The sequence below is a fragment of the Pogoniulus pusillus genome, chromosome 21 (genome assembly GCF_015220805.1).
Source record: "Pogoniulus pusillus isolate bPogPus1 chromosome 21, bPogPus1.pri, whole genome shotgun sequence".
NCBI lineage: Eukaryota > Metazoa > Chordata > Aves > Piciformes > Lybiidae > Pogoniulus > Pogoniulus pusillus.
This window is the reverse complement of record NC_087284.1, coordinates 16,681,036-16,706,856: the sequence shown is the minus strand read 5'-3', so window position 1 is coordinate 16,706,856 and position 25,821 is coordinate 16,681,036. Positions and strand designations below refer to the sequence as shown.

The 25,821-nt window shown below is 42.6% G+C and overlaps 1 protein-coding gene across 4 annotated transcripts in view; it reads right to left on the bottom strand.

Annotated features, from left to right (window-relative positions):
- Positions 1-22,464, bottom strand: part of MYLK4 (myosin light chain kinase family member 4) — a 58,479-nt gene extending 36,015 nt beyond the window's left edge. Inside the window, exons 1-2 of one of the 4 annotated variants that reach the window (XM_064161091.1) lie at positions 22,396-22,464; positions 21,654-21,912 (exon numbers count right to left, since the gene is read on the bottom strand). In XM_064161091.1, coding sequence (XP_064017161.1) covers positions 21,654-21,912; positions 22,396-22,421 — 285 coding nt within the window. In that variant the 5' untranslated portion in view covers positions 22,422-22,464. Of the gene's footprint in view, positions 1-21,653; positions 21,913-22,080 lie in introns of all 4 variants that reach the window. The other 3 variants (XM_064161089.1, XM_064161092.1, XM_064161090.1) reach the window with 3 other exon arrangements.
- Between the last annotated feature and the right edge of the window lie 3,357 nt (positions 22,465-25,821).

The following is a 25,821-nucleotide window of genomic DNA, read 5'->3' as shown; positions in this document are numbered from 1 at the left end:
TGGACACACTCAACAGGCATATCAACATAATCAACAAAGGCCAATGTGTGTCTCAGGTTGTCACTCTGTGATCAGCTAGCTTCAGGTTGTCACTCTGTGGACAGCTAGCTTCAGGTTGTCACTCTGTGGACAGCTAGCTTTATTAAACTGACCTTTAAAAGCAAAAACCACTGCTCTTTGGATTCACTATGAGTTAACAGCACCCAGGGTGGAGAAAGTCCCAGCATGGCAACAACAGGAACATAGAGCTCCTCTCCTGAATTACTTCTGCTGATTCATTTTCAGCTGGTGGTTTGTTCCCAGCAGCCTTCTGCTGTGAGGCCAGCTATGAAAATGCAGAATTGGGAAGGAAGGTTTGGGGATTTTTTTCTTGTTTGCTGGTTTTGTTTATTAGGTTTTTTATTTGGGGAGGTGGTTATTTCTTATTTGGGTTTGGATTTTTTTTTTTTGGGGGGGGGGGGTTGTTGTGCTTTGGAGGGCATGGGTTTTGTTGTTTTTTCTTTGGTTGGTTGGTTTGGTTTCTTTGGTTTAGTTTGGTTTGCTTGGTTGATTTTCTTTTCTAAAGATTCCAGCAAACACTCTCCACAACCTACTATTAGTCCATTTCTGCAGAAACTAAGACATTATTTTGTCCTGCTCTACTGCTAAGGCACTGCACCAAGCACAGGACTCCACTCATTCTGTAGGTCAGCCAGGGCACTTGTTATTTACACAAACAGGTTCTGCTAAAGCAAACACTTTTTTACTAGTATGACTGCAACAAGAGTTGGAATTAAACAGACCTGAACTAAGTAAATCAGCACAAAAAGCTGCACGCAGAAAACACATTCACCCATCTCTTTCTCTTCCTGAAAGTCTAGTGTCAAAAACGGTGGAATAAATGGCACATTCATATTCAGTATGAATGTCAGAATGCAGGTCAGCGTAGAAGTACCATGAGATGCATATGTTGGAAACCAGTGTTTTTAAGCAATGGGCAATTTCACAGAATCATAGAATCAATCAGGTTGGAAGAGACCTCCAAGATCATCCAGTCCAAACTAGCACCCAGCCCTAGCCACTCAACTAGACCATGGCACTAAGTGCCTCATCCAGGCTTTTCTTGAACACCTCCAGGGATGGTGACTCCACCACCTCCCTGGGCAGCCCATTCCAATGACAATCACTCTCTCTGCCAACAACTTCCTCCTAACACCCAGCCTATGCTTCCCTTGGCACAACTTGAGACTTTGTGCCCTTGTTCTATTGCTGGTTGCCTGGCAGAAGAGGCCAACCCCCACCTGGCTACATCCTCCCTTCAGGTAGTTGTAGACAGCAATGATGTCCCCCCTGAGCCTCCTCTTCTCCGGGCTAAACAACCCCAGCTCCCTCAGCCTCTCCTCATAGGGTTTGTAAGAAACACTACAGCTGTGCAATCTAACAAAACTAACTTTCCCTAGAAGCCAAATCTTTTGCATTTCTCACTGTGTTCTCAGGCTGATTTGTTACCTATTCTTTGTATTTTAAAAAGTAAACATAACCCTGCTTAGAATAAGTTTGTTGTGTTTATATTAATGAAAGATCAGATTTGGATTCCTCAGTGTCTAGTGGCTCTGCTTCTGGGACAGGGAAACATGAGAAGAGCAGTCTTGTTATGAAACAAACTCTCCTCTTACCTCATAGGCTCTCTCCTCTCTTTCCCTGACCTACCCTTATCTGCTCAGTTATTCTATTTACAGAACTCCATTAATGTTACTCGTTCTAATATGATCACAAGATTTTCAGCTCCATACTGAAACTGCCTGGCTGATTTCCATGGCCTCTGCCCTGTGGAAGGGCAAAGCAGATCAAAACGGTCTGTTCTCACTTCAAATATCTAGCAGAAGCTTATCTTATAGGTCTTTATTTCTTTCAAGCCTGTACTTCTTTTAAATTCTGTAATGCCTTGGGGATCACAGCTTGTCACATCCTTTTTTCTGATTGAAGGGAAAACACAGGTAGGTAAAGCCCTGCTGATACTCCTGTCTGGCTTTCCTCTGCTCCTCACTCTGCTTACACATCACAGATGAGTGTTGAAAAAGGGATTAATCCCCTCCAAATATTCTTTGGAAAGGCAGTTCTCACTAGCTGGAAGAACTCTTTGGAAAGGTAGGGCAAACAGTCTCACTTGGAAGTGAGGCCATGACATGAATTTTCTTGTTAGGGTGCTCAGCTGCTTTTATGGACTCATAAAACAGTTCATTGCTCTTTCCCTCACTCTCTTTTTTTTTCATTTTAAAGAAAGATGCTGTTTCTAACTAATGCTTTTGCTTTAATATCAGTACTCACTGAAAAGTCATACATACAGCTGTAAGAAGTACCATAGCTCTAGAAAATCATGGTTGTTGTGACAAGAGCACAAGGAGTGAGCAACTGCCATTTCTCCCAGTGCAAGAGGATGGAGACATGCAACACAAGTATTGCACATCACTTTCAAAGGGGCAATGGGCTAAATTGATAGATAGAAAGACACTGGATGTTATGACAAAGAATAGCATCATTAGTGGCCTTAGTGAAGATGTAACTTCTGGCCATGAGCTACTATCTGTTTGAAACTAAAAGGGAAAGAATTTAACCTCACAGTCCCAAATTTTAGATACTACTAATAGCTACCTGCAGCTGGGATACTGGCTGACCTCTAAGTTCAGAATATTCATATGAAATCCATTCTTCATCATTATAATTTTCTGCCACTAGAGCATAGGGGAGATAGTAAATAATTCTGTCTGTCCTATATGGCAGATTTCAAGCTCTTCAAGTTCTCTCCCATCCTGCATTCACCTAGAAACATTTGGAAGCTTTTTTTGTGACCTCACTCACCTCCTTGCCTGTGTGATTCAATTTCATGACTGCTGCTTTGTTTTTTTTCTAACCCAAAATTTTCATCTGACACTTATTCCCTAACCAATGAACATGATCCAGCATGAGAAGTAAAAATAGTTGTTACTGGAGCTAACCAAAGCGATTTGAAACAAAACACTGGAATGCTTTGGAAAATGATGGCTCATGAAAACTGAGCTCTGACAACAGATACAACTGTTGGGATCTGCACATATTTGTTTTAGTGTGTCCTTGTTCTTTTCTCCTCTCACCCCTGCGCTACTACTTCTTGCAGCTGTCCTTAAAAGATATGGTTTCTTACCGTTACATTTCATCCACCGTATCCAAAGAGTACACCAAATCCCTTAATTCTTCACTTTTGCTGTACTAGCTGTTTCAAATTTATTCTGTGGTAAACAAGCTACAATAGGGAACATCACCATATATCAAGTAGCTGTGATCAGGCAGATCAGGTACCAGTAATTTTCCTAATGGAGTTCCAGTATCAGAGAGCAAGCACGAAGGATCAGCTGTCTGCATTGCCACCATCCAGAATCAAGTGACACGGATCAGAGCTTTAACTGCAAGGAATGAAGTCTCATGTGTGGTAAAGCAGGGAGCAATTACTGCCCTGGACCTCCATGGGGGAGCTGTGTTCCCATAACTACACTACCAGGCACAAAAGATTAACAGCAAAGACAAAGCTGGGAAAACGACTGTTCTCTTAAGAAAGCCAAATGCTGCTTTGACAAGCACTGATTTGGTCACATAGGTCTTTCTCTGGGCAAGCAGCACCTGCAATATTCCATATGAAGTTCATCTTTTTAGACACTGCTAGTCATGAACTTGACCTGCTGCTCAATAGCTAAATACTTACAGGTGTTTTAAAGAACACACCCAAAATCCATGTAGTGACATGGGAACATCCCAAATTTAGTTTGTTATAAAGCATAGCTTGTTTCAAACTTTGTTTTTTAAATACTCAGGAGAAGTGTGGCCAGCAGGTCAAGGGAGGTGATTCTCCCCCTCTACTCCACTCTGGTGAGACCCCACCTGGAGTACTGCATCCAGTTCTGGAGCCCCTATTACAAGAGGGATGTGGACGTGTTGGAGCGTGTCCAGAAAAGGGCCACAAGGATGATCAGAGAGCTGGAGCAGCTCTGCTGTGAGAACAGACTGAAGGAGTTGGGGCTGTTCAGTCTGGAGGAGGCTCTGAGGTGACCTTCTTGTGGCCTTCCAGTATCTGAAGGGGGCCTACAAAAAAGCTGGGGAGGGACTTCTTAGGCTATCAGGTAGTGACAGGACTAGGGGGAATGGAGCAAAGCTGGAGGTGGGGAGATTCAGACTGGACGTGAGGAAGAAGTTCTTCAGCATGAGAGTGGTGAGAGCCTGGAATGGGTTGCTCAGGGAGGTGGTTGAAGCTCCATCCCTGGAGGTGTTTAAGGCCAGGCTGGATGAGGCTTTGGTCAGCCTGTCCATGGCAGGGGTGTTGGAACTAGATGCTCCTTGTGGTCCCTTCCAACCCTGATTGATTCTATGATTCTATAATCCAAGCTAAGAAAATACAAAGGAGAAAGAGGCAGGTAGATTGAAAGAAAAACAGATTAAATAATTCCAGCTCTTCCACTATTCCCTCTTCTCCCACCTTACCTCCCCAGTCTATAGGTAGACATAATAATAATTTAAGGCATGTAACCCTGCAAACATCTTTAAACTGGTGTTTCAGTGGCTTGCATCCCAACCTCCTTTGATCCAAGGTGGGACAGATGGAAGTCTCTAAAGACATCAGAACCGTTCAGGGACATTGTTCACTTCTGATCTACTAAGTGATTATCTAGAGGCACAAATCTTGTTCCTGCCCCACTTCATCTTGAGCTGGGATATCAGGTTGGTGGAGGCAAGTAGTTTTGATTTTTGTTTTATCTCTTACTAAGCAGAGTCCCAGGTCTTCAGGCTACAGGACATGCTGAGGAGTTTATATTCATGTTACTCTAATTAGCTTACATTCATTTCTAAAGACTACCTTGTGATTCTGCAGAATCCCTCAGAAAACAGCTTATAGTCAAGATGCCTACCACTGCTGAAACAAAAAAGGAAATGTCACTGTCCTCCGGAAGTACTCCTGGAAACTACTGATGCAAGAAGGTTCATGGACAACATACAAAACTCTGATATGAACCTATCACACATTTTGATAGTGCTTGGCATTAAGTCCTTGGTACGTGAGCCATCTGTAAATCCCATCTATTATTAGCAGGGATAAAGGAGTATGTCTGGAGCCATTTAAGGAGCAGAAACAATTGCAGAGGGGTGAACTTGTTACAGTTAACATTCATACCAGTGAACACCATGTTTAGAAAGACTCCTAAACCCACAAGACTTGTCACTGTCTGCAGGTACTTCAGGTCCCAGCTAGCTTTGATTTAAATGTCTTGTAAGCCAGAACAGAGGAGCCAGCTATAGCTGCTGCACCATTACTTTTCATGTCACAGGTCAGAACCTTTGTCACTGCAACACCTGCTGCACTGTTGACAACTAAAGTCTTCTAATTTTTCAAGCTGCTCTGATACCATCCGCATCTCTTCAGAGGTCCACAGCCTCTCAAAGAGGCATGAAATCTGATGCCTGCGTTCCACTACTCAGAGATTATGGGTGGAACCTTACAGAGTGAGTGGTACATACCCGTCACTGAAGAACTAGGCTAGGTATACCACCAGTTCTTTGCCTCAACTCCAATGTGAACCCTTTTTTTTTTTTTGGCAGATAGGAAATTCAAATTAAGGAACTCTTCTTACACATGTTCATTCCACAGCTATCAGCTTCCAGGAATTTGCAGGGTTCACAAGGAGCAGACTACCAAGAAATTCCCAGGATGTTAACTGGCTCCTCAGCAGCATGGCATCCAGGCTCCCTGTCTCTGGGGACTTGAATATTTCCATTTACAAGGGTACTTGCTTCCTTGCAGCTCAGAGTAAGGAAGGCAGAGTTGTGGTTCAGAAGGACAACAGCTTGCCATCTTTTGCAAGAGTCAGCAAAGGTACAGAAAGCCTCTGTAAAGGAAACGCCACAGCACCCACATGGTCTCTTTGGGAAGGATTTATGGCAGAGATAGCCCAAGCACACAGAACACTTCATGCTTTATCTTTCAGCGTCCTGCTCTTCTATGGTGCTTAACTGCTTACTTTGTTCTCCAGATTTTAGCCCACCATCAGGGTACTCCATTCGGACAACCTCTCAAATACCATCCCAAAGAAAGTTCGTGAGCATTAAAAGCCCATTATAACCAGCAAAGCCTGGTTCACAAAGTCAGCAATCAGAATTTCTTTTGTAAATCCAAAGAGTGATCCCCATACCTTTGTGCTTGCTTATTTGGGCTTTGATTTGTTTCTCTATGTAGGTATCCCCAGGTAAAGACAACATTATGAGGCTGCTGGCAACTCAGAGTATGTCCACTGAAGACACGCACAAGTGAATTTAAATTGCTAGCAGAAGGCTGGAGTCTGATGACTTCTGATTCCTTGCATGTCTACCACAGATACTTGGTATATGTAGTATAAAAGAATGAAAATCATCTGGGAAAGGCAAGCTATTTCTGTATCATACTAACCCCAAAAAATGTCCTCCTCGCCTCCTTAAACCACAAACGACCTGATATCATGACTGCCCTTTGCAGAATCCAGCTCCACTCTCATTCCTGAAGCCAGCTCTCTGTTTTCTACTGGGACAGGTAAGAAATGGCAGTCAGGAATGCCATTCACTTGACAGCAATCAGGCTAACCTGTGATGCCCACAGTACAAAAGTCAGCCTGAGCAAAACCAAGGCTACTTCTGTTAAAATTGCTATGAAGGACCATAAAGCACAAATTTATATTCTGCCGTGTAGGACATGGAAACATCTCCCCCAATATCATATCCCAGCACTACTAATTCAATCTACTCTCTCATACTCAGGGTGGGGTCTGGGCTATGCAGATGGCTAAACCATTGCAGAACCAACCTTTAATAAGACAGATTAAAGGGAAAAGTCCTCAATGAACAACATGTGGGAGACTGTAAGTATATAGGAAAGGCAGATGTGGAAGGAGCTGAAAGACACTGTGAGCACTGACAAGACCACAGAAAAAGAGATTTGAAGGGAGAAAGACTAGAACTGATCTCACACTGTTATACAAGGAAACACACAGTCAGCAAAGCTTCATACAGCTCAAATACAGTATGGCTCAAAAATTACTATTGCAAACTACTGTCAATCTCAAAAGCAAGAAGATCCTGAGGAGAGACAGAGCAGAAATGCCTTTTTCCCGAAAGCAACAACAAGGCACAAAACATGATAAGTAAATCTGAACGTAATATGCTTTATAGGACTGAAAGCTGCATCATCTAAACCCTCTGAGGAATGACTTCCAGTCAAAACTGGGATACCAGCGATGTCATTCTTCCATACAGGTTTTTCACCACTGGAGGTCACTGCAAACTGCAGAAGTGAAAACAAAAGAAAACAAAACCCCCCAAAAACCACCACCAGAGAAACTGGCAGATTGATGAATGTTCTGGCGTGCATCTGTGTATATACAGAGACCGGGTTTGCATTTTTCAGCCTGCCTCTCTTACTGGTCTAGCAGATATTCTTCCTGAATATCAGCAAGCTAACAATGGGTAAGGTGACAGAGACACAGTGGGAGACCTACTACTGCAGCTCATAAAAGTCACAGGATTTTGTTTTAATTAACGTAGGATTATCTGCACTGGGATCTCTGGGGAAAAAAGACAAACGTTTGGCAGCAGTTCCTAATAAAGATGTAAGCTTGGTAGGGTTGAAGGCTTACATCCTAGGTAATCCACAGATTGCAGTTCATCTGAATGCAATTTTCCTCTCTTGCCACTGCGCTCAGATCACCATGACCGAGGACAATCCTTCAAACTGTTCCTAGCCCACAGCATTCAATCAGATAGCAGTGCGGATATACTATGGACATTAGAGATGCTCAGACAGTAACAGGATGCTAGTTCACATTCCTGTCTCCACTACTGCAGGAGTCCTAGTGATATGAGCACCAGTGGATGTTCACAGAACAGAGATGCTGGATCACTAACAGGGAAAATAAGTATGAAAGCAGTAGACAAGAATACAAATGAATGAGCCTGGCTAGTTCCCAACGGCTTAAAAAAAGCAAAACCCATTTCATAAATTAAAGCATTTACATTTTAGAGACACTACTTAAAACTCTTATTTGACCACAATTCTGACAGTGAATCAGTGGCAGCTAGACAGTTTTATCTAAAATGCCTGTTTTATTCATGGAAATTCCACTTTTTAGTGGCAAGAGGGAATTATCCTAATACAGATTTCTTATTCTCTGCTCAGTGAAACACAGCAGACCAATTCTTGGCTTGCATCAGCCAGAGTAACTCCAAAGGACCTTCTGTTAAAAAGAAGCAACCTGTGCCTCTAATAATTTTAAAAGATATTAAAAATGAACCAGCATTTCTATGCTCTTCTGATTTATCTTTTACCTTTTCCCTTCACTCTTTTGCACTTTATTTCAAGGAAATGAAGTAACAGACATGTCATATAATCCATGGTACATCAAAATCCTGATTAAAACCAAACCCTGGAGAAGGAAGCTTGAAAAAATCCTCTGATTCAATTAAACTGCTGGTCAAATAAAGGCTAGGGACAAAACCAAGTCTTCTGAACAGTAACTTCACTGCTTTGTTGGGTCATTCTCTTTTTGGTTTTATTTATACATAGAATATGACCTCACTGGAAGAGTAATTGTCTTTTTACTGAATGTATGCTCAGACAACCTTAATGTATATAAATACATAATGCCATATAACTCAAATCTAATAAAGCATTTCAGCATATGCTTAACTTCAAACATGTGAAGTGACTCACTGCAAATAATGTGTAATCCAAGACCACCCACATGGTGAAGGATCTCCAGCTACATCCTTTAGCATATCATTTTAGCTCACTCGAAGGTAGAAAAATCTCAGCTTCCCACTGGGACAAACAGTACTTGCTTGTTTAGAGAGTTATGCTTTAGTTTCATCTTTGGACTACAGTGGACTGTCACAAAGAGTGAGCTGAGAATCAAAAACTCAGAACACATTTAACAATGGATAAATAGATGCTCCAAATAAATCATTTGGGGTTGTTTGTTTTATCTATAAAATGTTTATTTGTCAGAGACCTCAATTTCATTTGACACTCAGACTAATTCCTACTCCAAATCTATGCTGATAAATCTTGTATATAAAACACTCGAGGACATGCACTTCTCTTCTTCCTGACCATCACTTATAGGGATGGGTCCCTATAAGTTCTTATGATTTCCAATGTAAAACACAAAATGTAGCCTCTAAGGTCAAAATTATGGGGGGAGGAAATCAGATTACCTTACTTTTATGAGTCTATTTTTTATTTGGTGTTTGCTGCAGATTTTGAAAAACCATTCACAGCTATCCATAGACACAGCATACATTGAGAGTGTAATTCCAGATGCAAGAGATCCTGGGAACTACGAGAGACTTGACAGATCTGGAAATGGAGCTTAAATTGTTATTGCCACCTCATATCCCTTCATTAAGCATTCTGCTGATTTTGGAACTCAGAGACAGTCAAGAGGCCAATTTTCTCTACCACAGTCACATGATGCTGAAATGGAGATGACTGAAGAATTTGTGTGGAAAAATATCTCCCACATACTTGGCAAATGCTAGCTAATGACATGAAGGCTTTCATGCAACATGTGTCAGAGAATACAATTCCAGATGTCAGGAATAGGTGTGATGAGGAAGACAGTTCTTTCAACACAAAGGGATCATGTTGTGCTAGCATTATGCCTCAGGCCCTGGCCTGGAAGTCAGAATGCCCTGCTTCTATCACAGGTCTGCTGAGTGACCTTCAGTGCTTCTTTTCACCTCTCTGGCTCTCTGGGTCTGCTTAAACTTCTGTCTACATAGACTGCCAGGCCTCTGAAATGACAACTGTCACTTAGAGAGTCCATAAACAATCTCTAGTGCAGTGAAATTCTGTATTGCCTGAAGGCATAAGGAGGAACCACTCATGCTGAGCTGGCCTCCTGACACCTCGACTACTGCTAAAGAAGCTGGGGAACCACATAACAGCCCAGTCATGAGTCAGGAATCACACACCAAAGCATCACACAAGCTTTCTTTTCAAGTCCCACAAAAGCCCTCACAAACATTTCCCATCAAATCTTCTGGCAATTGGTGGCAGCAGGGAAATACTACACAGAGATTCTTCAAGAACATGAATGTTAAAAAATAACATCTATTTGACTTGTTAGGAGTTTCAAATATGACTTCCTAGATAAAGGTCTTCATGTTTGTTCTCTAGAGTAGCTCCTTGATAAGTGTAAATGATTTAGATAGATGACTTACATTTACAATTTGTATTTGCTGCACAACATTATAAAGATTTGTAATACAGTTTTGATTATGCAGAATGATGTGCACAAGGCAGTCTCCTTACATAACACACCCAGTAATTAACATGGCAGGAGAGGCAGTAGTTTTATGTGGAGTCAGGAAAACAAAGAGAAAATACCTTCAAAAACTTAGGCAATCTAAAATATTTGGAGAAATCCTCACCTTTGCACATGTCTGCATTTGAACAGAGTTACTCTACAACTGAGAATGAAGCACATCCACAATCAAGTTTAAAGATAGAGATCTTGGATGTAATCAAGTTTAAAGATACAGATCTTGGATGTAGTGCTGGAAAGTTTCAACAGGGAGAGAGATCTGCCAGTTAGCAGCTAGAATATTGTCTTAAGTAATGACAGCTTAGAGGATTAGAAGTGACTAAAATAAAAATACCTCTTTATAGGAACATAAGCAGACAGTTTTAGTCAATTTGTCTCATTCACAGAATCACAGAATGTTAGGGGTTGGAAGGAACCTCACTCCTCTGTTCTAATTTTAATTGGTTTTCTTCCCCCATTTTATATATAAATATATAAACAAACTTGTTTTTCTGCTTTTCACCTCTTTAGATGCCCTCACCAGCAATCTGAATTTCCATTTTGTACATTTCTACTCTTACAGAATTGAATAAGTTTCACAGGAAACTACAGTGAAGCCCCAGTGACATATGATTTGAGATGCTTGAGCGTGTCCAGAGAAGGGCAACGAGGCTGGTGAGAGGCCTTGAGCACAGCCCTACGAGGAGAGGCTGAGGGAGCTGGGATTGTTTAGCCTGGAGAAGAGGAGGCTCAGGGGTGACATTGCTGTCTACAACTACCTGAGGGATGGAGGTTGTTGTAGACAGTAATAAGGTTGCTGTAATAAGGAGGAGGTTGCTCTCTTCTCTCAGGTGGCCAGCACCAGAATGAGAGGACACAGCCTCAGGCTGCACCAGGGGAAATTTAGGCTGGAGGTGAGGAGAAAGTTCTTCACTGAGAGAGTCATTGGACACTGGAATGGGCTGCCCGGGGAGGTGGTGGAGTCGCCGTCCCTGGAGCTGTTCAAGGCAAGGTTGGACGTGGCACTTGGTGCCATGGTCTAGCCTTGAGCTCTGTGGTAAAGGGTTGGACTTGATGATCTATGAGGTCTCTTCCAACCTTGATGATACTGTGATTGGCTAAAATACATCACGTAGTAGGATCCACATAACTTATAACAACATTGCTTGAACACCCCCAGGGATGGTGACTCCACCACCTCCCTGGGCAATCTGTTCCAATGCCTGACCACTCTTGCAGCACTGTTACTCATGTCCATCAGAAACACATACATATGCACACATTTCAGTAGAAAGAAATGAACACTTTTCACACTGAGAAGTGGAATAAAAGAGTGATAATGTTAAGAAAAAAATGTTCAGGCTTCTGAGTAAAGATCTGCTGTAAAATTTCTTTGCAAATATTTCTGAAGGCTTTGGAAATAGGAAAGTTAAAGACTTTTCTATGAAGCAAGTTACTGTGGCATTAAAAAACACAACTACAGAAAGTCTACTAAACATAGAGGAGCTCAGCCTAAATAAGGAGGCCAAACCAGCACCCATGTGTGATGTTAATGATCATCAAGTGTCTATCCTACCTAACCGGGGGGCCAGCAGGCCCCCCGGCCTTTGTCATCCCACACCCATACACCCAGTGTGCACCATGGGGTACTCACCAATGATGATAGGAGGAGAATCCCTCTGCCCATTTGGGCAAGCTTGGGGCTTCTGCTTTTCCTGAGGTTCATTAAATAGGGGAGTGTTCAGGGAGGGCAAAGTGATCACACCTGGGGTGGGAGGAGACTCCAACCAAACCCAGGTGCTCTGGGTTTGGAGGGAAAAGGGGGAAAATGCAGTGTGAGGTGGGAAGGGGGCAGATGTGGTGGAGAAGAGGAGGTAGTGCTGGAAGAGAGGAAAAAGATAGAAATTAAAAGAGGAAAAGGAAGGAGATGGAGAGGAAAGAAGGAAGATGGGGAGGGGGTAAGAAGAGATGGAGAGGAAAGAAGGGAGGTGGGGGAGAAGTGGAATAAAAAAAATAATAGAAATGAGAACTGGGCTAAAAAAAAAAGAGCTGGTCTTGCTCTGGTAGAGGGGTTGAACTAGATGATCTTTTGAGGTCCCTTTCAGCTCCTAACATCTGTGATCCTGTGATAGAAATACAGTGGGTAGATATAAAGAGGGTGCTTAGGAAGCCTCTGGGATGGTCTAAAAGGCTTTAGGCAATTCTCCAGATTTAGAATACCAAGCATGGGTCTACCATGAAAGTCAGAAGCAGCAGAAAGTGTTTTTTTCTGACAAAAGCAACAACTCCCTTGGTGAATATGTCCTTTAAAATGCAATGATGACATGAAGGGCTGTGGCATCTTCGAAGGTCGATAGAAAATTATCCTGCACCTTGTTGTCTCACTGCCAATAGTTAAGATAAAAGGCTGTAATTTTCTTCTGCCATCTTCAACTACAGTCACTATTTAAGACATGAGGCCAATTAGACAGGCTTATGACTAGATAGGGTCACAGCTGAAATTATATCTATCTCATAGCTGGAATTAAATCTATCTGCCCACGTATCTGTTCCAGCACTGTTCAGTCATGAAGTTAAGGAGACCTTGTGCACCAGGATGTCTGCTAGCCTTGACGACAAGGAACTGTGAAGAAATAACTCTCTCTTCTCTTTCAGTATCAAACCCAATTTCCTTTATGTGTATTGTAACAGCATCTTGTGTGCCTTCTTCAGCATAAGGTCATATTACAAAGCCCCACTACCATTTCTCTCAGGAAATTCATTTGTAAATGCCAATCAAGCACTGAAAAATACTTGACTACACTCTGCTTTTTCAATTACATGTAAGTTACATTTTCAGTATATGCAAGTAAGGGATTTGCTTAACTCAGCAGTTGAAAACAAACCACTTTCAGCAAACAGCAGGTATTATGTTGTATTGCCCACATAAGAGGAAAAAGGAAGATATCCAGCTTCTCAAAATGCTCATTACGTGTGAAGTTTCCATTCAAGGTGACAGAAATGTGACCTCTCCTGTGCAAGGTCCCTTGTCTGGAATCCTCCCGCTGTGTTCAGCACTGAAGAGTCACTTTTACTGCACCGTGACTTCTGCTAAACGTGTCCACTAGACACTGCACAACGGTGCCAGAAGAGAAAGGTCACAGGGACAGTCTGGATGTATCTCCCTGCACCTCTGTGTGCATTACAAATTGGCTCCACAGGCAATCTGTAAGGAGACACCTTTGAATGACCATGCCCAAAAGAATTCTTTGCTAAGCCATGTATCTAAGGTCAAAGAAAAGTTTTTAAGGGAAAGCAGACAAGATTGAAACATGTTCTGACTGAAATAAGTATCTCAGATTACAGCAAAGGCTGTATCAGTACTGTCCTGATTTTCATATGTTTAAACAATCACATATTCCAAAGGTTATCACAAGCCTCTCACCACGGCATTCACAGGATCTAAATAAAACCAAGGAGAATGAACTGGGGGAGGAAGGAGTGGATTGCATGTAAATGAACACCAGAAAGACAGAAGGTGCTAGAGATTTTTTAGATCCCAGCCCAAATGATGTGCAGGACCTTTGTAAAGCAATCAGCAGTGATGTAAGGGCTGGGATCCAGTAGGCTGAAGGTCGGGAGACGTGCCTGCCCTGAAATCTCGGCATATAGCACTGTAAAGAGGACACCAGACAGAGTCAGCAATCTCATTTCCATGTTACAGACATCTCTGCATGTATGTCACTGATTGACAGCATGACCTGAGAAGACTCTTCATCCATCTTTGCACTTGTTTCTTCTTTTACTTGTCCCTTTTGCCAGCTGTCTGGAAAATTAACTCTGTGGAGGGGATCTGACTGGTACTGTGCCTCACACAATCTCAGGGCCTCCTGCTTGCTTATCATAACACATAAAATTATTACCTAAGGCCTTTTACAACCCACTGAACAGATACAGACAGGACCATGAAAAGTACAATCACCTGACACTGACAGTAGTATTTCATAGTATCACATACAGAAAGAAAATTGATTCACTGGAAGTTACTTGTAACTCTAAACTTTCTTTCTCAGTTAACACTTCGAGGAAGGAGCACCATGACCAAAGGGTAGCACTGTTCCCTCACAAACTCTCATTTTTTTTCCCAGAACTGCATGAACAAGACCCACAGATCTCTTTAGGTCTCATCCCTCTTCTTTCCTCACTTTGGGAGTTTAAGAAAGTACCATCCTCAAATATGAACTCTGGTAGATATCACCAGCCTTTCTGATCACACCAAACACATATCAGCATGCAAAGGAACATGTGAGCTCTAGGAAGGGTTTGCTTTTGAGTCAACAACACTTCTCTAGAAAGAGAGGGGGAAGAGTCTGGAACATGCCACAAGGTCCTGAAATGACACAGAAATCTTAATCCCATGCTGCTGTTGGCTCATTTACTCCCAAAACTAAGGGTTCAGATTATCCAGGAGTCCCAGAATGAGCACAGCCAGTCCCTGCCAAGGACACTTGCACTGCACCTGAAATACCTCAAGACTCCATGCAAGTACAAGGACATACAAGATACCCTGGGAAACTTACACTTCATGAGAGACCTTCCAACATGAAAGAACAAACAGAACTTACACATAGAGCAATTGAAAACCAAGTGTTTGACAGATGTTACCACTCTGAACTTTGAAAGAGGGTTCATGGCATGCACAAAAAAAAAAAACAGCAAAGAGTTCTGACAGTCACTGACCTATGCAAAAATCAGGAAAAAATACATTTGTGCAGGTAAGGACTGGAAATCACAGAAGTATTGGTATTTGGTAGTCTTAACACAGGGTAATTAAAAAATCTGCTTTCTTCTCAATGCAATAGATATAGTTCTGCTGCTAGCAAATACCATGTAATGCACTTAAGTCTTAAAAACTGGAAAATAAATTGACAGCAGCACAAAGTAGAAGCACAGTAAAAAAGAGGAAAGGGGAATGAAATAAATTTACTTTTCCTTATGAATACAATTCACCCAAAGGAAAAAAAAAGCAAAGTCTTAGTGAATCAGGCATAAAAAAAACAGGTCTTTTTCCAAGCTCCTCTGTGAGTACACAACAGCCTCAGACTACATCAGAGACAAAAATGTAAACCACCAGCAACAGACTTGATTTATTTGCAAATGTATCTATAGAAACCACTTTTTATAAAGAACACTGTGCTAGTATGTTTTTCACATCTGTTAATTATCTTCTCTTTACCACTCTTGTTTGGCTGTCCTACAAGAAACACAATTCTACACCATTAGTCGTTTCACAGACTGTGACTGAATTTAAGATTCAACAGAGAGGCATATCAGGGACAACACCCTCCTTGCAGAATGGTACAGCTAGTTCTTCATCTTCTAGCAAGCTGGCTAAAGAATGAAGATCATTACTTAAACTGAACACTTGAAAAATAAAGAAATATCATTCAGTAACTGACACTACCAAATTGACAACATGAACAAAGACATTTCTAACAGGTGTACTTTCTGAGTGCCCCCTTACATTTTCCTTTCCTTGTATTTATCCATGCATATCTGTCACAGAAGCAGAATCAGATCTGTATCAATGGAAACAGCATTGAAAACCTCATTAAAATCTCATTATTTGTTTTTACTGAGTATAGATTTCTGAAAGAACAATTGTTCTGACAGGGCAGGAAATTTTCATGAGGAGCTCCTTAGTTCATCATGGAAGAGTATACAAATTATTCTACACCTTTTTTTCCTTTCTTTCTTCAATTTATATATTAATCTCACTACTCTTGAGTGCTGATAGCCCATATGCATAGGAATATTTCTGTTAGTTTTTTCCTTATCGCTGACCTGAGAGCTCCTCACATAGTATGTGAAAAATTGTTATATATTCATACTAGGTCACAGCTCCTTAGGCTAATAGTACTAGAAGAATACTCAAGGGTGAGGTTGCAGCCTTTTGGGAGGTCAAACCTTTGACATGACATCAGTTTTGAGATTCTGCAGATGTATCTCTTCACTGAATGGAAGAAAAGTTAATGTGCAGCAAACTAATTACAACTCTAAGCATTCTGGCCATCTACGTACTTGAAGCTACTTCAGAACAAGTATCTTCACAGGATGTTAGGGTTTGGAAGGGACCCAAGGAGATTTTCCTTTGTACCCATCTAAACCCAAATCGTTCTTCTATTCAAGCAGGGCTTCTTGTTAAGAATTCTTCCAAAAGCTCTTGAGCTAAAACACAATCAGGTCATCACTGCATTGTATCACTTCCTGGAAAGTCACAGCAAATATCCATACTATCTTGGACTGCAGTATCTAGTAATGTAATAACTAGCAATGCTCCTTCTCTGGGGAGGTAACGCTAGGCTCGCTTGATGACAACAGGAAAAGAACAGGCATGCGCCATACTGGGGATCTCGAATCCACAAGAAGGGTTGGCAACCTTGCTCCCATCGTGGCAGGAGGCTAACCTTGAGGCAGTCCCTTCTACTGCACCCAGTAGAGGTCACTAGAGGATGCGTGGTGTTGTAAACGGCAAGACAAAGCCTTCCAACAAGGGGGAAAGATGGACCTTCCTGAAAAGCACCGCAGCTGTCCAGGGCTTGCTGTCGGGTAGACTCTCAGGACAGAGAGGGATACGTACAGCTCCACCAAAAACCAGAGAAGTTTAACTGGACACATCCGAACACAAGCAGCATTCATCCAGTTAAACAATACTGATAAGGATCAGTGACAGAGATCTAACTTATTAAAAGTATTTCTACTACCTGTGCATTTCCAGAAGCAGGGATCTTTTTCTTCCTTCCACAGCTTAATACAGTCCACAAGGTATGCCAGAGATATGAAGCCAAAAGGCAGAAACTATCTGCAAGCCAGGCAGCATTTCTTTTCAGGGGCAGATCCATCCCTATATTTTTAATCAACTGTTTAACTCGGTTCTCCTGCCCCAGCAGATGCAATTTGGCATGCATGGCCAAAATCCTCCCCAGCTCTGTAAGTACCACCTAGCTAGACAACACTCGGACATGCAGCAGGATCCCATCTCACACTTCAACACATTCCCTAGACCTATAAGGAAAAGAAGTGATGGCCTAATGACAAGCATGCAACAGGTGCAGATGTGCATTGCACAGACTTGAAAGGTGATTACTCTGACACTCCAGAACTTCTCAAATGAAAGCAACCCCTTTGCAGTTAGCAGGTCAGACCACTGGTTATCTTTTTTTTTTTTTCCTTTCAATAAGCAAGAAAAGGGGAAAAAATCCAAAGAGCAAAATTCAAGACAGTCATTTAAAATGTATCATGATGCAGATGCACAGGAAGGTCACTTTGAAATACCATGGCTTTACCAACTGCACTTGCTTCTGTATCTGCGCTCGTAGTCTGTCTACATTGCTCCCATATCCAAACCATCACCATGCACAATGCAGGTCCTAGGGGAATTGTGCTGATGTTGATGGGGAAAAAGAAGGCTCAAAGGAAACAAGGCTGATCACATCCTGACTGGAGACAAGGAATTTGAGAACAAGTTACCATCCTCAGGCCTGCCTTAGCTGAACACCAAATACTGAGTATATGAAATATTTAGCCCAGCTGGAACTACTAAAGTTAGTCTTTAAACTGATTGCAGAATATCATTAAAGGGATTGCCAACACAAAACCCAAAATATAAATGAAAAGTATTTTTCCACCTGTCTTGAACTGAAAGTACTCACATTGCCTCCAGAATTTCAAAATAAACTGACCTAGCACCTACTCAAAACTAGCCTTAAGAGCAAGGCTAACAAATCCTGAAATAAGGAAAGAGCAGCTTTGCTTATTGTCATTTCTTTTCCTCCAAGAAGAGCAGCAAAATTACTACAGGTTATTGCTTATTCAACAGTCATCTGCAAATGGTACAGGAAAGCTTGCTCACATATATGCATGGGGAGCATCTCTACTGTCACAGCATGCTGGCACCACACAGCAAACAAGAAGAGACGGATGGTAATGGCCATCAGGTGATGGCCAGGACTTGCAGATGGAAAATGACAAGACCAAAAAAACCCTATAGTCACACTCCTGACTAATAATAGCTGCAGCCACAGGAACTGCACTTGCAGCTGTAGCTCTCTGTGTTGCAAGAACTTTAAAAGCAGCGGCATTATGCTTGTGGAGACACCCTGAATTACAAACCTGTTTCCCTGGGTGGTCTGCCAGAGTTTAGACAGCATTGAAGCTTCACTTAGGAGCAAATGTAGCTTTTGATTAATGTTTATTTAATATTGTTCTCCTGAAAAAGTGGTCATGTCATTCCTATCCAATTCCTTTAGTTATTAACATAATAAGTAGGAGCCTAGGATCTTCTATAGTTCTGGACATTACTAATAGGAAGGAATCAAGCTACACACATCTGAATCACAGAGCAAGGGTTTAAAACAAGTCACAGTGCCTGAAGATGACAGTTTTACATTATTTAAAACTGAAGTCATTAGGGGGAAGGAGTTTGTGCCCAGATTTTAGATAGTTATTTGGAAATGGACAATTTTAATTGCATTCTCACACTATCACTAACCAGGCAAGGGCCAGAAAGAGGGTAAGCTGACCAACAGCAGCTTTGGCAGGGCCATCAGAAGCAGTGGGGAACAAGGACCCCACTGTGAGCTAATCCAGCTAATTGTGTGCCAGTTCCACAATCAGTGTACCTTTGCAGAAGGCTGGTGCTGCTGCCAAAAGCAGTGGTTTCACCTTCTCACACCTGCTTGTTCCCACCCCGTGCTACTCCCTCCTTTGAGCCAGCACAACTCCTTGGTGTTGCTGTTCAGTGCAACAAGGGTGGGTCTGGATTTCTATTATCTTTTTTTAATCCGTTTCTCAAGCATGAAAACTCTTTCTACAGAACAAAATGTCTTTCACCGGTTAATGTATAACCTGAAGCAAAAGTTCGTGTTCATTCCTGAATACGGAACTCAGTCGAAATACAAAGCCACGTTCGGCCAACTGCGTGAATGGGGGTGAAGAGCACATTCTGAACAAAAGACACGTGAAACAGGCGAGGAGCAGTTTGGTCGTGAGCTACTTTGAGCCGTTCTCTTCAAGAGCAAACAGGTTGTGGAGGAGGGCTGGTGTGGCAAAGGCTGCCATCTAGAGGACACCACGCCACCAAGTCGCTCTTCATAACTGATGGGCAACAATTGTTGGCTTCGATTGCCATAGCTGCATTTTAATGTCTATGAAAGTATTTTTTCTTTAATGTCTACGAAAGTATTCTTTTAATTATAATTTTGGCGTTAGAAGAATATACTGTGATGAAAGATGAAGTATGTTTTCTTATTTCATAAAACATTGTACCTAGACAAAAGTTTGAGTTTGGTACTTTTGATTGGTTTTTTCTTTCCCCAGGATAGGGATAATTTTCTGCTCTAATCACAATCAGTTTTAGACAGCATTATTTCCTACAGCAAGTACACACTTAGACCATTCTCTTCTAGATGGTCTTTTGAGTTGCAGCCCTCTTCCACTGCTTCCAAAGCAAGCAGGACTTCGACTTCATCTGCAGGAATTATGAACGTATGCACACAAATGTAAAAGCAAACACCTGAGCAAAGTTTACTGTATTTCCTGCCAGCACAATCTTCTTTTTTCCCCTCCTCATCAGTTCCAATACAACTGCTCATCAGGCAACCAGGCCAAGTCCTTTCAAAGGAAGGTCTTGCTTTTCCTTTCACTGACATGAACACCACAGCTAGGGCCCAATTCTGTATCCCACTGAGAAATTCCTGAAAAACTTTTATGACTGTTAAGTTTTAAAAGCTTAGGAGACATATACCTAATGTTCATGTACCTGGAAGCCTCACTCCAGTGGGGTATACTACCAGAGTTCTGATGCACTGCCTTTCACCTTTAAAGTCTTGTCCTCAGGAGACTGAAGAGCTAAAATGGGAATACAGAGCTATTTCTTTAGACTGCAACTAGCCACCAGCTGTTCATCTTCTAAATGTATTCCATTCTCCCTTACTGCAGCTACAAATTCTCCCTGCCTTTACTTACAGCACTCTTAACAAAGAGCCAGGTTCAAACATTAGACTGATGAAGCAAACATCAAAGAAATGGGTTAGAGATTTTGCAGACAAAACAAGGGGAAAACCTCACCACCTCAGCTGCTACCTGCGGTTCATCATCAAACTCAAACACGCTAACACAGGTAAAGCAGCTCTCCTAGCCTGCTTCCTGACCTGTCTGAGACAAAACTCAGGAAGAGCTACATGACAAGTACATCTGTTTTTACTTTCTCACCTGTGCAAGCTGCGATTTCCACATGGGAAGAAATCTTGGCATCTTAAAGGAGCCAATATTAGTCTCCAGACCACCTTAAGGCCCACATTTCTTTTTTTTTTATTATTATTCTAATTTTCACTATAACACAAAGTGAAAATCTCTAAAATAAGCACATTCTACTTATGAAAGACATGCTTCAATTGTTTTAATAAATAGATAAAACTGTTTCTCTACAAAGTAAAAATTGTAGTAAATTACTGAAGACTGAAAATATTCAGATAAAATATATTCACAATACTTGAAAAACTCCTCTACCATGTCAGCACAATCTGGACACAGACACAGCTCAAGGTTATCAATTTCTTTCACAAACATTTCTGTAAAGTTAATTCCTCATTGTCTCAGTGCAAGATTTCCACACTTCTTGTCTAAATGATGTACCAATATGAATACTGGCTCCTCTGGACTCTTCCAAAGAAAAAGCATAACACAAATAAATGTGTTTCTAGCTCTAAACACATTTTGGCTGCTCATAGAGCCATTTTCCTGCCAGAGACACATTCTGTGATGTCCAGCACCTTTCTTATTGGAGACGGTAGGAATGGACAATAGACAGCGTTTGGCCTTGCAGTCATGACCCACTGCATGTAACTGTGCCCTGCTCCCCAGCTAGTTGGGACAAAAGGATAAACCTGCATTAGTTCCTCTGAGAATTTTGCCCATTTCTTAGGTGGCCACTAACTCCAAAGCTGTTAGGCAGAAAAAAATGCTTTCAAAACAAGAACACAACAAAATCTATGTTTACCTTCTGATCTTGAAGAGCTGCAAAACCAAACAACTTCTTTACAACTTCTAAATAAAAGTGCAGCTGTAAATAAACTCCAGGATAAAAACATACATGCTTACTTCTGTGAATCCAAAAGATCAAAAGGTGTTGACCAGATTCTTAGAGCTCAAATACATTCTCACAAATGGTAATGAAAAATTCAACTCTGCTGGGAAACACCAGAGTAAACTCTTGAAATAGCTGAAAGAAGAAAGGAACAGTGCTTTGGGAAGATGAAATTAATTATGTAGTTAGTTGGTTACCTTTTCATCTTCTGTTCCACGACCCGATTCCCTGATTTTTTCTTCCTGAAAACTTCTGGTCCTCTCCATTCTTTCCATGCTCTGAAAAAAGGCTGTTTTTTCCAGTCTGTTGTGGCTGTATCGTGTATTGATCTCCTCCAACCTATTAATTTTAAGTAGCTTCATACTCTGCCCAGTTAATTTACTCTCGGTTTTCCTCTCCACCTTAGATTCGTAAACCAGTGAACACTCATAACTTCTGATTTCTCCTCTTTCTTGGCTGTATAGAAGAAACACAAATAAGATGCATCAGTGTTACTGATGTGTTTCAGCTTAGAAAACTGTCATTGTTGTAATACTTTCTATTCTATAAATTCTCTCTCCTTATACTCTCTGAACCAATACACAGTTAACAGCAGCAGCTGCTCACAGATGCCATTCTACCTACTTGTCTACATTCAACACCAGATAATTCAAGCAGGTGACAAGACCAATGTAATTTAATTTGTTCATAGAAAGTACTTAGCTTTATCAAATCGATAAATACTGCTCTTGCTTGCAGACCTCACTGTAGGGATTGGCCCCCACTTTTTAACCATTTCAGTGGTTCCCTGTTGCTCAGTGTGTTCTCTCTCTTGCACTTCCAGCAAATTGACATGCAAGGACTCTGTTATTATGTCCATTAATTTTTTTAAGTGGTTTAGGCTTGGACAGTCCTTTTCTTTGTTCTCACTACCTTATGCCACAGAAATAAGCAATTTACAAAAGGGTAGTAACTTCAGCCCCCATGCTGAAGGCTGCAGAAGAGCACAGGGCTCAGCTGGGCTCCCTTCCACCACAGGCTCTCATTATGCACCTAGTACTTATATGATGTAGGATCATTGAGGCTTATCTAATGATAAGATTGGCTAGGAAGTAATTACAAGTCAAGCTGTTAGATTGATTACTTCTCTGTAGAAGGGTTTTTATTCCACAGCACAGTGAGAGGTTCCTCCCCCAAGTCACCACCTCACAGAATGAATCAGGTTGGAAAAGACCTTCAAAATCTTCAAGTGCAACCTATCACCCAACATTATCAACTAAACCACAGCACCAAGTGCCTCATCCAGGCTTTTCTTGAACACCTCCAGGGACGGTGCCTCCACCACCTCTCTGGGCAGCCCATTCCAATGCCAATCACTCTCTCTGGCAACAACTTCCTCCTAACATCCAGCCTAAATCTGCCCTGGTGCAGCTTGAGACAGTCCCCCCTCTTTCTGTTGCTGGTTGCCTGAGAGAAGAGGCCAACCCCCGCCTGGCTACAACCTCCTTTCAGGTAGTTGTAGACAGCAATGAGGTCTCTCCTGAGCCTCCTCTTTTCCAGGCTAAACAACCCCAGCTCCCTCAGCTTCTCCTCACAGAGCTTGTGCACCAGACTCCTCACCAACCTTGTTGCTCTTCTCTGGACCCATTCAAGCACCTCAACATCTTTCTTAAATTGAGGGGCCCAGAACTGGACTCAGTGCTCAAGGTGTGGCCTAACCAGCACTGGGTACAGGGGCACAATGATTTTCCTGGTCCTACTGGCCACACTATTCCTGACACAGGCCAGGATGCCATTAGCCCTCTTGGCCACCTGGGCACACTGCTGGCTCATTTTCAGTTGCCTGTCAACCAGCAGCCCTAGGTCCCTTTTTCTCTGGCTGCTCTCCAGCCTGTAGCGCTGCATGGGGTTGTTGTGGCCAAAGTGTAGAACCTGGCACTTAGCCTTGTTAAATCTCATCCCGTTGGACTCTGCCCATCTATCCAACCTGTCCAGGTCCCTCTGCAGAGTCCTCCTACCCTCTAACAGACTGACACTTGCTCCCAACTTGCTGTCAGCTGCAAACTTACTAATGGTGGTAAACACGTCCTTTCATACAACTAACTTTAAAAGAGAGAAACTACTCTAAAAGTTGTAAATTTTCACTTAAAACCTTCCTCCCAGCATTTATACTCCTCAGCTTTGGCCTGAGATGCTTTCTTCTAGGTCATCTTCAGCAAGCCAATCTCTGTCTTTAAGCAAAACATGAACTACATCCTCACTTATAAAGTCAGAAAATACACACATATCACAATACCACAGAAACTTGCCTAGCTGTATGCACAGTGGGTATCTACCTACACTCCTGCTGTATGCACAGGGTCTATCTACCTACACTCCTGCTGTATGCACAGGGGGTATCTACCTACACTCCTGCTGTATGCACAGGGGGTATCTACCTACACTCCTGCTGTATGCACAGGGGCTATCTACCTACACTCCTGCTGTATGCACAGGGGGTATCTACCTACACTCCTGCTGTATGCACAAGGGGTATGTACCTACACTCCTGCTGTATGCACAGGGGTTATCTACCTACAGTCCTGCTGTATGCACAGTGGGTATCTACCTACACTTCTGCTGTATGCACAGGGGTTATATATCTACAGTCCTGCTGTATGGATGGGGGGTATGTGGCTACAGTCCTGCTGCTTTTCCTGCCCAATAGCAGGGAAAAAACATATTTGCACAGTGAAAATAATATGCAATACCTTGAATGCTTCTAAAACTGATGAGAAATATAAATAGGCAGACAACTAGCCAAAAACTACACAAAATCACCCCTTTTTCACTTGAAACTCAGTCTTTTGCCATCTTCAGGTCAAATAAAAACCTTTATTTCTGCCCCACTGGCCATTTGCCAAACCAGCTGTTTGCAGAATTGAAGCCTAGGGACTGGTACCATTTGCCAGGAGCCTGGCTTGTTTACTTCCCAGTATACCCTGACATTAGACTGACCTGAATTTTACAAGCTGGAAACGATTATGTAACAGTATATAATTAAACCAAAAAAGATAATTTAGGAAAGAAAACAAGATGTAACATGGAAAGAATTGCCACTGGGTCAAGTTCAGGTGGTAAATTAAGGTGCAAATCCCCCTACTTATGGTTCTTTTCTTTCCAATACAGCCTGCCCTATAGTCTGTGTGATATGAGGTAAGTATTTTCCTTGGTAAGAAGACTTCATTGGTAACTCTTCAACTGAGAATACTTTCTTCACAATGAAGACCCGGGTGAAACCCAAGCAAATACACAGACCTTGGCAACATTTATTAGTCTAAGCCCAAAGCAGCTCCACTTCAGGGGGGTCATATAGCCTTGCTCTTCCCAGGCTTGGCTGCAGGATCCTGCAGCGGGACCTTGACTGCCTGCACAGATGGGCAGAGTCCAAGGGATGGCGTTCAATAGCTCCAAGTGCAGGGTGCTGCACTTTGGCCACAACAACCCCATGCAGAGATACAGGCTGGGGTCGGAGTGGCTGGAGAGCAGCCAGACAGAGAGGGATCTGGGGGTGCTGATTGATACCTGCCTGAACATGAGCCAGCAGTGTGCCCAGGTGGCCAAGAGAGCCAGTGGCATCCTGGCCTGCATCAGCAATGGTGTGGTCAGCAGGAGCAGGGAGGTCATTCTGCCCCTGTACTCTGCACTGGTTAGACCACACCTTGAGTACTGTGTTCAGTTCTGGGCCCCCCAGTTTAGGAGGGACATTGAGATGCTTGAGCGTGTCCAGAGAAGGGCGACGAGGCTGGGGAGAGGCCTTGAGCACAGCCCTACGAGGAGAGGCTGAGGGAGCTGGGATTGGTTAGCCTGGAGAAGAGGAGGCTCAGGGGTGACCTTATTGCTGTCTACAACTACCTGAGGGGTGGTTGTGGCCAGGAGGAGGTTGCTCTCTTCTCTCAGGTGGCCAGCACCAGAACAAGAGGACACAGCCTCAAGCTACGCCAGGGGAGATTTAGGCTGGAGGTGAGGAGAAAGTTCTTCAGTGAGAGAGTCATTGGACACTGGAATGGGCTGCCCGGGGAGGTGGTGGAGTCGCCGTCCCTGGAGCTGTTCAAGGCAGGATTGGACGTGGCACTTGGTGCCATGGTCTGGCCTTGAGCTCTGTGGTAAAGGGTTGGACTTGATGATCTGTGAGGTCTCTTCCAACCCTGATAATACTGTGATACCCCTCAGAGGCAGGGTAGTGAGTAGAGACCCGCACACTGCAGACCAGAGGTGACAACCCTGTGCTTCCCCCAGTCACAGTCAGGTCAGTCTAATGTCAGGGTACACTGAGAAGTTAGCAAGCCAGGCTACTGGCAAATGGTACCAGTCCCTAGGCTTCGATTTTGGAAGTGGCTGGTTTGC